The sequence below is a fragment of the Melitaea cinxia genome, chromosome 2, assembly GCF_905220565.1.
Source record: "Melitaea cinxia chromosome 2, ilMelCinx1.1, whole genome shotgun sequence".
Lineage (NCBI taxonomy): Eukaryota > Metazoa > Arthropoda > Insecta > Lepidoptera > Nymphalidae > Melitaea > Melitaea cinxia.
The window spans coordinates 6828172-6843471 of NC_059395.1; the positions used below are offsets into that span (position 1 = coordinate 6828172).

The 15300-nt window shown below is 37.0% G+C and overlaps 1 protein-coding gene across 1 annotated transcript; it reads right to left on the bottom strand.

The window, feature by feature from the left end:
- Nucleotides 1–45: 45 nt before the first annotated feature.
- Nucleotides 46–12404, bottom strand: LOC123663631 (mitochondrial nicotinamide adenine dinucleotide transporter SLC25A51). The gene is made up of 2 exons (XM_045598303.1): nucleotides 12241–12404; nucleotides 46–1214 (listed from the first exon to the last, which is right to left on the bottom strand). Exons 1-2 carry the CDS (start codon nucleotides 12361–12363, stop codon nucleotides 489–491), a joined length of 849 nt encoding a protein of 282 aa, XP_045454259.1. The 5' UTR covers nucleotides 12364–12404; the 3' UTR covers nucleotides 46–488.
- Between the last annotated feature and the right edge of the window lie 2896 nt (nucleotides 12405–15300).

The window sequence follows — 15300 nt, forward strand, 5'->3', positions numbered from 1 at the left end:
AACGTTCAGGGACAAGATATAAAACTAGTAAGTATTTAAACTACGTTTTCATTTTCTAAAAATTTTATTTATATTTTAGATCTAGTTCAATATTGTGATAAATTAACTCTGGTAAAGAATGTTTACAACATCAAGGTACAATTACAATTTGAAAAGCTATTTTACATTTTCTTTACAAGATAATGAGATAGTCAAATATATTTGACAAAAAATGTACCTAAATGACTAAAATTTGTAATAGAATTCTAAAATACATAATTTTTACTTAAACCTTATCACAAGCATTACAGTTCAACATTCTATCACATCTTTACCAAATTACCAATAAATAGCTCCGACACGTAAATGCTGATTTGATTAATAAAAATTCTACTTAAAATAAACTACAGTAATACTTAATAAAACCATTCCGTTTATACATTTTCTTGTTTTATACATTGGATAATAAAATTAATAACGAACAACAAATGAACGATAACAGAAAACAACTATGTATACAAGAATTTCCTAAAAACTTCGTACGACGCGTTAATAACGCCCCAACTGAGAAATGCTCGAGATATATTGAGTAAAGCTCCGTGATAAAAATTTCTAAACTTCGAACCACGTTTTCTGAGTATATAGTTGTATTCATGAATGAGCGAGCGATGAGGGCCTCCAAGTTCACACTGCATCGCTATCTTGATCACATTTAAAGGATAAAACAGAGTACTTAAAAACGCACCTATCGATGCACCTGCTATGAAATTCTGTATGCTGTCATAAACCAAATTCTCTTGTCTTGGCATTCGGACCTTCACTTCATCTCGTATAATGAAAAACATGGCATTTGAGGGTCCATTTCTCAGAAGGATCGGTACCATTCCTCTATAGAACTCTTTAATTCCATAGTATCTAGCAATGTGACTCGTGGCGTGGGCAGTATTCTTCAACATCTTGTGATACTTCGGATGTATGAGTAACGTTTGCAGTCTTTCAAATGGCATGAGGGTTGCTTCAAAACACCCAGCGACAACCCCTGCTACAGTTTTGGCGATGTAAGAATTTACTTTTGCGTCTAGGAGCGGTTGCAAACATTCATCATAAACTCCGAACATGAGTGACATGGACATAGATCTCTGAAGTAGCGGTGGTAGCATGCCCCGGTACAAAAATCCCATACCTTCTTTCTGCAACTGGTTTAGTGCAAATGTAGCCTCCACTCCGTGCATCATCTGCAATAAAATAAACAATTTTAACGACAGGGAAAATTTTAGATTACACAAAGACAAAAAGTTAAGAAATAATAATTGATAACAAGACACATCTTTAGAAGAGAAAATTAAATAATATAATGTAGTTATTATGTAAACAAACAGTAAATATGAGTTATTATAAGTAACTATGAAGCCTTACATAGTGCACTGATATTATTTATTTATTTATTTATTTATTTCATAAGATACACCAGCGATATACTGTATAGTCATTACAACTATTGTTACATTTTTATCTAGTCCGATTACAGTTACCATTACAGGTGTACACAACATTAGATACAATTTGTCCGGTAAAAACAAAATTCAATTTGAAAGTTAAAACTAAAATAAAACAGTAAAATTGCATTGTTTAGATAAATTACACAATAAAAGAAATATATAATAAATAGCAAAAAGTTAATCAAAAATTGTATACAGAATTGAAGATGAAATTATAATTTTATTACTTTCATAGATTATCATTTAAAGAGATATGTATTGAACAATGATAGAAATAATTTAATTTGGAACACAAGTCATAACTATACATGCAAATATAATTTTTTCTTAAAACTAAATAAAGTGTCATGAAAAATGTCAATGTCAGGGTTAGTTAAGTTATTGTAAGCATTAATCATTCTATTAGTTGGGGAGAATTGTCCTAGATTAGTCTTAGAGAAATTTGAAATAAAGGGTTTTTGTTGAGAATTTCTAGGGGTACGGCGTGGAGCTCTGATGCATATCTGGTAGAGCAAGTCGGGGGAATCCAAGTTATTTCGAACAATTTTAAACAGGGTTACGAGATCAGTTACTTGTCTTCGCTTTTCCAGGGGATGTAATTTAAAATGTTTTAGGCGAGCGGCGTAGTTGGCTCTGTAGGGACTTGTATTGTCTTTGAAGGCCAGGTACCTCGTAAAAGAGCGCTGCACCCGCTCTAGCCTGTTGACATGCGCTCTGTAGTGCGGGTTCCATGCCGAGACAGCGTATTCTAGAATGCTACGTACTAGTGCATTGTAGATCCTGGTGATGCAGTCGGTTCTTTTAAAATCGGCGGTGTTACGCCTGATAAAACCCAGCAATTACTGATATACTTGGAATGTCCTCATAATTGCTGTGAGGGCTAAATTGGCTATGAACTAGTTTGAATGGCGTTTGATGGCAACCGCAAATTATATGGACACCATTTTTGTCATGAAAAATCCAAAATAAACTAAATAACCATATAAAAGATTTGTGGCGACATCTATCGCGCGAAATACGAACGACTACAAACTACGTAATTAGAGAAAAACTCTGATAGCGCGATGTAGCATACGTCAGTAATTACGTCTCTAATTACGTAGTTTGTAGTCGTTCGTATTTCGCGCGATAGATGTCGCCACATCAGTTTGGTAGTGTGGAGAATCACGTCGGGGTCACCAGTTTGGAAGTGTGAAGAAGAGGGAGGATCCTCCACCAGACGGGTATTGTGTCTGGTAGGCTAACGCCCCGACGATTGTTGTCGGGATCTTGTATATATAGTTATTCACTTTGAAAACTCTGATAGCGCGATGTAGCATACGTCAGTTTTCTCTAATTACGTAGTTTGTAGTCGTTCGTATTTCGCGCGATAGATGTCGCCACATCACTCCCCTCCGAGACCGGAGGTCGATAGCAGGTTAAGTCGTCCATTCATCTTGAGATGCTTGCCGGGCCAGTAGAGTGTTCCAGTGAGTCGGAACCAGATGCCGCATAGTTCACGGTGAGTCGGAACTGTCTGCGGTGATGCTGCATATGCTCCAGTGAGTCGGAGTGGTGCAGTGCTGCGTAGTGGCTGGCTGCTGCGTCGACCAGGAGAGAAGTGCGTCTCTGCTTGCTGACCGGCCGAAGTGCAGTGTGCTGTGCCAAAGTCGCTGAGAAGGCTGTGGGCGATGACCAGGAATGCGCGTCCGCTGCATGCTGGTGGTCAGGATACCCGTAGTAGCCGTAAATGCTGGCTGGCTGAAGCCGTAGATGCTGGATGCTACTTGCTGCTCGAAAGTTTGAGGAAATGATGATGACGATGAAGGTTGCGCTGATGTTCATGCTCGGGGTCACCAGTTTGGAAGTGTGAGGAACATGGTGATGGAATTCCTCATCAACCAACGAAAAGGGAGGATCCTCCACCAGACGGGTTTTGTGTCTGGCGGGCTAATGCCCCGACGGTTGTTGTCGGGATCTTGTATATATACTTAATCACTTTGAAAACTCTGATAGCGCGATGTAGCATACGCAGTTTCTCTAATTATGTAGTTTGTTGTCGTTCGTATTTCGCGCGATAGATGTCGCCACATCACTCCCCTCCGAGACCGGAGGTCGATAGCTGGTTGAGTCATCCATAGATCATCTGATGCTTGCCGGGCCAGTGATGTTCCAGTGAGTCGGAACCAGATGCCGCATAGTTCACGGTGAGTCGGAACTGTCTGCGGTGATACTGCATATGCTCCAGTGAGTCGGAGTGGTGCAGTGCTGCGTAGTGGCTGCCTTCTCAGGCTGTGGGCGATGACCAGGAATGCGGCATTCCTGGCCTTCTCAGCGACTTTGGCACAGCACACTGCACTTCGGCCGGTCAGCAAGCAGAGACGCACTTCTCTCCTGGTCGACGCAGCAGCAGCCACTACGCAGCACTGCACCACTCCGACTCACTGGAGCATATGCAGCATCACCGCAGACAGTTCCGACTCACCGTGAACTATGCGGCATCTGGTTCCGACTCACTGGAACATTCCAACTGGCCCGGCAAGCATCACAAGATGAATGGACGACTTAACCTGCTATCGACCTCCGGTCTCGGAGGGGAGTGATGTGGCGACATCTATCGCGCGAAATACGAACGACTACAAACTACGTAATTAGAGACGTAATTACTGACGTATGCTACATCGCGCTATCAGAGTTTTCAAAGTGAATAACTATATATACAAGATCCCGACAACAACCGTCGGGGGCAGTAGCCCGCCAGACACGACACCCGTCTGGTCGGAGGATCCTCCCTTTTCCTCACGCTCCCAAACTGGTGACCCCGACGTGATTCTCCACACTACCAAAGATTCATTGAGAATGTTCGGGGTTTTAATCATTTTTTTGCCGGTTAAAAATGGATATGCACTTGGCTGGTTTTATTTGTAACCAAAACATTGAATACACTGAGAAATGCCAATATAATATATACTTTTAATAATAAAAACTGCATCTTTAATGAGTTTTACTAGTGCATAGTTCTATTTTTCTATATTAAAATAATTCATATACTAATTTTATAAGGAAGAAAATTTTGAAAAACATTTTTTTTACTGATAGGAATTGAATTAAAGCATTTATTACTGTTTACTACATGTCTACATGAGTGTTAACTCATATATCTGATATCAATAAATTGAACTATTATCAAAGATAAAATGTACCAACTGTTTTGATTCAAATTGATAATCGAGAAGTGAATCACACCCTCGTCCTTCACCTTACAAATTATAAAGAGTATCAAGTGTTCGAGGTCTGTTTACTAATGTAGGAAAATCACGGTACGTTTTTTACGAGGAAAAGTATCTCAGTGGTTAACAGGTTTAACACCAGCAGCGATCACCGTACTAGTACGGGGCACTCTGAATATATGTCTCCGAAAAGAGCGGGGCCTACGCTGCCCCAAAAACTATGTGGCTCCGAGCAGTTTCAATTGGAAATCCAAAATCGATTCGATTCGCTGGAAACTACTGGCGACGTGGACGAGATAACCGACAACGTGGTGAAGACGGTGTGTACACTGGGTCGCAGGCACTTTCCACCAACAAAGTCAACGAAGCAGACCAAACTTTCTTCCGAATCCTTGGATCTGATGCGGCAGAGGCGCGAGTTGCCGGCTACTTCGCCAGAACAGAGGGCTCTTTCCAAGAGGAAGCGGAAACTTATTCGCCGAGACCTCCGCTGCTCAAATACGAGAGAGATTACTACTCTGATTGAACAGAATAGGGGGTCCAAAGTTTTCCAAAGACCATGGACCATGACAAAGGAGGTCGACAGGAGGATTCGGTTGGGTTGGGCGGCGTCTGGCAGGCTTCGCCGAGTCTTCACTTCGAAGATTCCGCAATGCTCAAAGACAAGTCTTCGAGCAATGCTGTCTGTGTTAACATATGGAGCCGAGATGTGGACACTGACGAAGGGACTGGTCCACAAATTTAAAGTCGCTCAACGTGCAATGGAACGGGCTATGCTTGGGGTTTCTCTCAAAGATAGGATTAGAAATGAGACTATCCGCGAGAGAACGAAAGTAACCGACATAGCCCATAGAATCAGCAAGTTGAAGTGGCAGTGGGCTGGTCATCTGTGTCGCAGGACCGATGGCCGTTGGAGCAGACGGGTCCTGGACCGGTGACGTGGTGGTGTGGTTAGACCGAAGATCTACTTAAGATTGCCGGTGTAGGTTGGATGAGGATTGCGGGAAACCGGGATGTCTGGCGCGAACTTGGGGAGGCCTATTTCCAGCGGTGGACTGCCACAGGCTGAAGTGATGATGATGATGTGACATAATTATTATAAAAAAATCCCTCATCGCGCGTCGCACCTTAATGTTCACGATTCTAAAACTTCTGAATGGATTTTAATGCGGTTTTATCAATAGACGAGTGATTTCATGAGGAAAATGGTAAAGGATAGTCCGCGTTACAGGAAATCGCTTTGTATGTCCGTGTAACGCTTTGGGTACAAATAATTCACAAAATACATATGATCAAGCTAGGAACGTTTCAAATAAATCACGTTTAAAAAAAATCTAAAAGAGCAGTTTTAAAATAATTTATTATTCTTATAAAATACGTACGCAGAATTGATTATAAATTTTTATAATTTATTACAGCATAATTGTGTTTGCTCGCAAACGAAAAAAAAGCCGACTTCAATTACATCGAAGAGTAAGTAATACAACTTAGATCGACGAAAAAATAGTTAAGTAACTACGCGTTATCAAAGAGTACTCAAAAAGTAGTTATTAGATCTCGATAAAATTTATATGTGACCACATGATAAACATCAGCTTTCGATTAAATTAAAAATTATCAAAATCGATACACCCAGTAAAAAGTTATTGCGGATTTTCGAGAGTTTCCCTCGATTTCTCTGGGATCCCATCATCAGATCCTGGTTTCCTTATCGTGGCACTAAACTAGAGATATCCCCTTTCCAACAAAAAAAGAATTATTAAAATCGGTACATCCAGTAGAAAGTTATGCGGTATAATACAACGTAGGTCGACGAAAAAAGCGTCAAGTAAAAACGCATTATTAGATATAACTCGAAAAGTAATTGTTAGATCTCAAATAAATTTAAATGGGACCAATTGACACACACCACCTTTCGATTTAAAAAGAATTGTCGAAATCGGTCCACCCGGTCAAAAGTTCTGATGTAACATACATAAAAAAAATACAGTCGAATTGAGAACCTCCTCCTTTTTTGGAAGTCGGTTAAAAATCAATAATTATATTATTGATCGCAATGAAATCATTTTATAAGAGAGAATATATACTGTACTTACTTTATACATGAAAAAAATTCATACACCTTCAATCTATAATATATATAAAAGCGAAAGGTCATTCATCACGAAATCTCCGAAACTATGACACCTACAAACTTGAAATTTGGCAGGCAGGCTCCTTATAAGACGTAGACATCCGCTAAGAACGGATTTTATGAAAATCGACCCCTAAGGGGGTAAAACGGGGGTTGGAAGTTTGTATGAAAGTTCTTTGTTTTTGAAGTCAGACTTGAAATTTAAAATTTAAGCTCTATAGATGGTAAAAAGGTGTCTAAATAATATATCTTTAGAAATCAACCCCTTTTTGGGGTTAAAACGGGGGATCGTAGGTTGACTTACTGATCACGAAATTTCCGAAACTATAACACCTACAAACTTGAAATTTAGCAGGTAGGCTCTTTATAAGGCGTAAACTACCACTAAGAATGGATTTTACGAAACTCGACCCCTGAGAGGGTAAAACGGGGGGGGGGGGGTAAGTTTGTATGAAAGTCCTATGTTTTAGTAGTAAGAGACTTGAAATTTAAAATGTATGCTCTATAGATGATGAAAAGGTGTCCAAATAATGTATGTTTAGAAATCAACTCCCTTTTGGGGTTAAAATGGGGGATGGCAGGTTGACCCACTCATCAGCTACAAAGTTGAAATTTGGCAGGTAGGTTCCTTATACAGCGTAGACATCTGTTAAGAATGGATTTTACGAAACTCGACCCCTAAAGGGGTAAAACTGGGGCTGGAAGTTTGTATGAAAGTCCTATGTTTTTGAAGGAAGAGACTTGAAATTTAAAATTTAAGCTCTATAAATAGTGAAAAGTTGTCCAAATAATGTATCTTTAAAAATCAACTCCTTTTTGGGGTTAAAACGGGGCATCGTATGTTGACTCACTGATCACGAAATCTCCGAAACTATAACAGTTACAAACTTGAAATTTGGCAGGTAGGTTCCTTATAGAGCGTAGACATCTGTTAAGAATGGATTTTACGAAACTCGACCCCTAAAGGGGTAAAACGGGGGTTGCAAGTTTGTATGAAAGTCTTATGTTTATGAAGTAAGAGACTTGAAATTTAAAATGTATGCTCTATAGATGGTGAGACGGTGTCCTAATAATGTATCTTTAAGAATCAACTCCCTTTTGGTGTTAAAACGGGGGATGGTAGGTTGAGTCAAAACGAAATCTCCGGAACTATAACAGCTACAAATTTAAAATTGGCAGATATACTGCTTATAAAGATAGACATTCGCTAAGAACGGATTTTACGAAATTCGACCCCTAAGGGGATAAAACGGGGGTTGGAAGTTTGTATGAAAGTCCTATGTTTATGAAGTAAGAGACTTGAAATTTAAAATTTATGCTCTATAGATGGTGAGAAGGTGTCCAAATAATGTATCTTTAAAAATCAACTCCTTTTCGGGGTTAAAACGGGGGATCGTAGGTTGACGCACTGTTCACGAAATCTCCGAAACTATAACAGTTACGAAATTTGGCAGGTAGGTTCCTTATAGGGCGTAGACATCTGTTAAGAATGGATTTTACGAAACTCGACCCCTAAAGGGGTAAAACGGGGGTTGCAAGTTTGTACGAAAGTCCTATGTTTTTGAATTAAGAGACTTGAAATTTAAAATTTATGCTCTATAGATGGTGAGGAGGTGTCCAAATAATGCACCGTAATCTATATATATAAAAGAGAAAGGTCACTGACTCACTCATCACGAGAACTTAAAAACCGCTGGAGGGTCCATCCATCCAGGATAGACAAAGATGAAATTTGGCAGGGAGGTAGATTATAGTTAGTAGACGTCCGCTAAAAACGGATTTTGCGATATTCCACGACTAAGGGGGTGTAATTGGGGTTGATAGTTTGTATGAAACATATACAGCAGCTATAAGTTCTCCAGAGGTTATTTATACTGCAGCCTGAAAATAAAACTAAGATTGTGGTGAGATAGAGAGGTTTTGTAGAAACAACTATTAAACTATAGTAAATTGTGCCTTTTAAAAAGTTACTCAGTGTGATAAGCATTTCAAGTGACTGAAATAAAAAAAATAATTTGCGTTAAACATCTTAATAGTAATGCATTTCTTCATAACCACGCGAACGTAGTCGCAGGCAACAGTTAGTGTATTATAAAACAAAGTCCCCAAAAGTGTATGCGATCAATTCCCTCAAAATCTACTAAACGGATTTTCATGCTGTTTAAGAGGAAGGCTTACGGATTGGCTAAGCCGATTTTGATGAGAGTTTCACTGAAAGTTTGCCGGGAAAACTTTGAACATGAAACAGATTTCAACGCGGGCGAAGCCGCGGGCACAGCTAGTATCATTATATATATATTAATAGTTTTTGCTCGCAAACGAAAAAATAGTCAAGTAAATGCGCATTATCAAAGATTACTCCAAAAGCTGTAATCAGACCTCGATGAAATTTAAATGTAACCACATGATAAACATCAGCTTTCGATTAAATTAAAAATTATCAAAATCGGTACACCCAATAGAAAGTTATGCGGATTTTCGAGAGTTTCCCTCGATTTTTCTGGAATCCCATCATCAAATCCAGGTTTCCTTATCATGGTACAAAACTAGGGATATCTTCTTTCCAACAAAAAAAAAGAATTATCGAAATCGGTACATCCGGTAAATAGTTATGTGGTATAATACAACGTAAGTCGACGAAAAAATAGTCAAGTAAAAACGCATTATTAGATATAACTCGAAAAGTAGTTCTTAGATCTCAAATAAATTTAAATGGGACCATATGACACGCACCATCTTTCGATTACATTTTTTTTTCATCGAAATCGGTCCACGCAGTCAAAAGTTCTGAAGAAACATACATAAATAAAATACAATCGAATTGAGAACTTCCTCCTTTTTTGGAAGTAGGTTAAAAACAAAGTTGCTTCCCGCTGTCTGTATGCTTAGATCTTTAAAACTACGCAACGGATTTTAATGCGGTTTTCTTTAGTAAATAGAGTGATTCCAGAGGAAGTTTTATATGTAGTGATAGTTTTTGCAACCGTGTGAAGCCGGGGCGGGTGGCTAGTAAAATTATAAATAAGTCGCCGAAGTTGGATAATTTTGTTATGAAGTCTCCTTTGTGTTCATTTTTGTCAGGTTTGTATAAAATAAATTCGAAACAAAATCGGTATAATCACAACGCGGCAGGCTTTTCGCTAGTTCAGCTGGTATAATAACAATAAATATTTTCAAGAAACAAACACCTAGATTTTAAACAAACATTGATAGCAACATATCTTACCAAATAAATCCATACTATGTAAATATCCTAAAGATAATTAATGTGTTCTAAAGATAATTAATACCTACTTTACTTATTATTCATAATTGTTGATTTTTAGTAAACAGACAAGTCTAACGAAATGAGAAAACATTGAGACAAATTTAACAAGATTAGAGTTATGTATATTACAATTGTTTGGTGAAACTTTACTACTTTCTAAACCGAATTATATATATATATATATATATATATATATATATATATATATATATATATATATATATATATATATATATATATATATATCGCTTCAACCTGTAATATCCCACTACTGGGCATAGGCCTCTTTTCCCATGTAGGAGAAGGATCAAAGCTTAGTCCACCACGCTGCTCTAATGCGGATTGGCGGATATATTCCCTACTATGAGTAACGATCGCTATCAGGTTACATGATAACAACCGGGACCAACGGCTTAACATGCTCTCCGAGGCACGGTGGGGAGACCCACAAGGACTGCACACACACCCAGACCACGACAAACACCTGTATGGCCAATACAAATGTTTGTCATGTGCGGGGATCAAACCCGCAACCGCCAGCGCAACAGGTACAATCCATGGCTGTGACCGTTGCGCCAACGCGGCGACTATATATATATACGGATTCGAGCATATATATATATATATGTATATATATATATATATACCGTTGACTTGAGTAACCTGCTCCTGGAGGAAAGTAGATATCCCAGGTGTGATACCACCTCGAAAATCTGCATAGCTTTTAACCGGGTGTACCAATTTTGATGATTTTTAACTTAATCATATAATGCGTATTTACTTGACAATTTTTTTGTCTACCTACGTTGTATTACTTGTCGATATAATTGGAGTCGGTTTTTCTTCGTTTGCTTGCAAACACAAGTATATAAAATAACTTGCTAAACTAACTATGCTTGATTATTTTTAGACTTTTTGTCCATCTTATGTTTATACATGCGTCATGTAAAAACTACAAAATAAAATTCGATGAACAGTTTTAACAATTGTATTGCTAAAGTTTAAACTTAAAAACTGTTGCAGGTTTCATCATAATATATCACTCAGAACCTGAGATGTTTACAATATTGATTTTTTCATAAGACAGGACAAGGTCTGTCGTGTTAGCTAGTCTTACATAAACATTAATTGATTGATTGGTTTGATGGCTTTTAGTTGTGACAATGAAGCACGTTTAATTCTGCCAATGACACATATAATGTAGAAGGGACAAACACAATTTATCACTTTGGTTGAAATATCATATGTAGATATTACCATATTTTGAAACTTACTCATTTTAAGTCACATAAATGTTTTCATTAGTTTTTTTAATATATACAACTAGGTCGGCAAACAAGCCTGATGGTGAGCGATTACTGTAGCTTATAGATGTCTGCAGCACCAGAAGCATAGCAAGCACGTTTCCGACCCTATCCTCAATTCCCCCAGAAGCTTTGGTCACTTTATTTACCAACAGAAATACAACACTGCTTGAAAGTAGTATTATTTAGCTGTGATCTTAATAATAATAATAATAATAATAATAAACCACTTTATTGCAACTAAAGATAGTATACATAGCAAACCTTAATTCTAGACACATATAGTGCAATGGGCGATCTTATCACTAAATAGCGATCTCTTCCAGATTACCCAACAGAAAAAAGCTAGCAGTGTAACGGGCTTGCGCAATAGTAATAACGTTTAATCAGAATACATATATAAATTTCTACAAACATACATACATATATACACATGCAACTAAAATACAATAAATCAATCAATATAATAATCTAATTAATCAATATAATAATCTTCTGTAAGGTTGAGGTATTACCCCATTCAGGCTGCTCCATATTTTGAGCAGGAAATTTCCTTCATACCTTTTCCATCCTCAGTTAACTATATATTGTATATATTCTTAGTTATGATTATTTATCAGTGCAAAATAATAGGTTCAATTAAGTAACTAAATGGTAAAAACATTTTTTTTAATTAATACAAGAGAAGTTAGTGTCTATTCATAAGAGAGAAATAGTAAAATTTGAGAAATTGAACAATAATATAATCACAAAAACAGTGTTAATTGAATCATAATGATAAGACCATTAATATTATATTAATACTATGATGCTTGTTTATAAAAATTTTAGTAAATAAAATACTTACTTGTCTAAATATGAGTTTATTCAATGGATAGCTGATAAGAATGTTGCAGAAAGCTGCGCCTCCACCACAAGCATACTCTTTCCAATGCTGAGGGATATCATTAACATTAACTGGGACTGACATACTGCCTTCGTCTAGGCAGCTTCTTTCTAGTAGCTGACGCTCTGACATATTTCATTTACACACATGATATTATTTATTTAAATTCATTTTCTGAAAATAAGGTTATAATAACTTATATATGTTATTGACATTGTGAACTGTAACTGAAAATTAAATAATAATAATAATAAATACTACAAAGAAACGTTACAAAAAAGTAGTACGAAGAAAAATGTACAAAGACGGACGTTAAAAGAATAAATTAAAAATATAAAAATGATATTAACACCAGTACAAGTAAATGTTGAAATGGAAAAAATAAATTTATATACAATAACTTAATATTTAACTAGTTTGAGATATCATATAATAAATATTGATTATTACCTTCTCCATTAAGTTTAGGGCAATTTTAGTGTTACGTGTGGAGCAATTTCTATATTTCATCCAATGCCATTTTAAGTTTCTTAATTATTTATTTTTATTAACATCCAATAAAGTTTCAGCGTGTGTTTTAACTTCGAATTACTAAAACATTTTCTTTACCTTTATTACAGATTTTTTAAATTTAATTCTATATTAATTATCAGGTAGACAATTCAGTTTCGTGCAAGTCCGACCGCTTGCGATTGATGGCATAGTAGGTGACATATTGTTAGAGTGACATTTACGTTACAACTTACAAATACATTTCACGCAATAATAAAATCTAACGTTGTTCATTTAGAATAAAATAACTTGTTATCTTCAAAATAATTAATTTACTACTTTATTTTAATTTTTAATTCAGAAGCTATGTATAGTATTATTAAAACTATGTGATTCTGAATGAAAAAATTAATGTAGTTAGTAGAGTTTAATGTAGTAGTGAAATAAATTAAGAGAAAGAAACTATGCGATGGATTGTTTCGTTAACGTTATTTAAGATCTAGATTAAAAATATATAACCTAGGAGCAGGCTAGCAACTAGATCAATGGTCGAAATCATTTTTATCAAAGGGACTATAGGATAATGCTGACATCCTTGCCATGCCGCTCATTAAATTAGCGTTTGTCCGTTTGTCCATATATATGTTTGATCCTTATTGATATTTGTTACATAATATTAACTTATTAAGGTTTTATATCGAAGACAAAACAGAAGACAGCACCCCCTCTCTTTCCGTGAGTGTCTAAGAGAGGACTAAGGTATAACAAACCATGGGATAACCATTAAACTTCTAACTTTTAATACACATACTGGTGATAAGCATCTTTGGTTCGCAACACTTAAGCTCTCGGATATGAGCAGCAGTATTAACATTAGGGTACAGGATTTTAGGAATTACCGGGAAGTGCGAGGCTGCCAATCAACAATAAGCCTGACTACGTACAATGGATGCACTCTTCAGCTGGGCCATCATCAGACTTTACGCGATGTGGAGCTAAGTTATATAAACTACCTACTTAGTATATAAAACTTACCCCCATTTCGAGTTCGGTGTATTTATCTGAAATCCCTGAAGTTTATCTGAATTACGTCTCTGAAAATGATATAGTCTAATATTCCGCTGCAAAAGCATTACGTTCATCACGTAGATAATCAAACTCTAATTTCTACAAACTAAAAAAATAAATTTATGTAATCCTGCACCGATTTTTTTAGCTATTAATTTCTTCTTCACAAGCACTTTAAATTTATGTTTAGGCAATCGCAAAATCGTTTCATCATCGTCATCATTTCAGCCCATTGCAGTCCACTGCTGGACATAGGCCTCCACAAATTAGCGTCAAAAATGGCGTAAACTCATGTGTTGCCCACGTCACCACGCTGGGTAGAAGGGTTGGTGACCGCAGGACTGGCTTTGTCGCACCGAAGACGCTGCTGCCCATCTTCGGCCCATGTATTTCAAAGCCAGCAGTTGGATGATTATTCCGCCATCGGTCAGCTTTATAAGTTCCAAGGTAGTAGTGGAACTGTGTTATCCCTTAATCGCCTCTTACGGCACCCACGGGAAGAGAGGGGGTGGCTATATTCTTTAATGCCGTAGCCACACATCATACAAATCAAAATCACACACAGCAAAATCGTTTGTGGGATTTTATTAATATACTACCTAATGTAGTGTAAGTAGAAATCGGCTTTGAGCAGTTCAAACAGGAACTCTTAATATCAATTAAATTTACTGGAAACCACTAGTAACGTGGTGAAGATGGTGTATACAGTGAGTTGCAGGCACTTTTTTACTGACGAAATAAGTAAAGCAGTGTCGAGCCTTCTTCCGAAACCTCGGATCTTACAATCAAGCAATTTCACCAAATCAGAAGACTTTTCCAATGTCAGAAAACTCGACTGCTCAAATACAAAAAAAAAAAAAAAATCTTCTAGCGACAACGACGTCGGTCGTCGTTCATGACTAACGCACAAGTCTTTCGTGGCAGGGTAAAATAGGGAATGTAATATCTTTCAAAACTGTTTACCAATGCAATGATGGAAGACCTCTCTAGTACCTCTGGATAGAAAAGGACGTGATATTAATGTCGGCGGTGAATACATTTCTCACATTTTCCGCTGACGATGTTATTAACATTGCGAAGATGTCGGAGGAGATAGGAGATAGGTTAAATGCTAAGCGACCTAAATTAAGCCTAGATTAGATTGATCCGGGTTAAAAATAATGGTGTTTGCTCGCAAACGAAAAAAAATCCGACTTCAATTACATCGACGAGTATACAACGTGGATCGACGAAAAAATAGTCAACTAACTACGCGTTATCAAAGATTACTCAAAAAGTAGTAATCAGATCTCAATAAAATTTATAGGTGACTACAGGACAAACATCAGCTTTCGATTAAATTAAAAATTATTAAAATCGGTACACCCAGTAAAAAGTTATTGCGGATTTTCAAGAGTTTCCCTCGATTTCTCTGGGACCCCATCATCAGATCCTGGTTTCCTTATTAGGGTACTAAACTAG

Coding starts and splice junctions, on each gene's coding strand:
- LOC123663631 (XM_045598303.1), bottom strand. CDS start 12,363: ATGTCAGTCCCAGTTAATGTTAATGATATCCCTCAGCATTGGAAAGAG. Junction 1,215..12,240: donor ATAAACTCATATTTAGACAA/GTAAGTATTTTA, acceptor ATTTTATTGCAG/ATGATGCACGGAGTGGAGGC.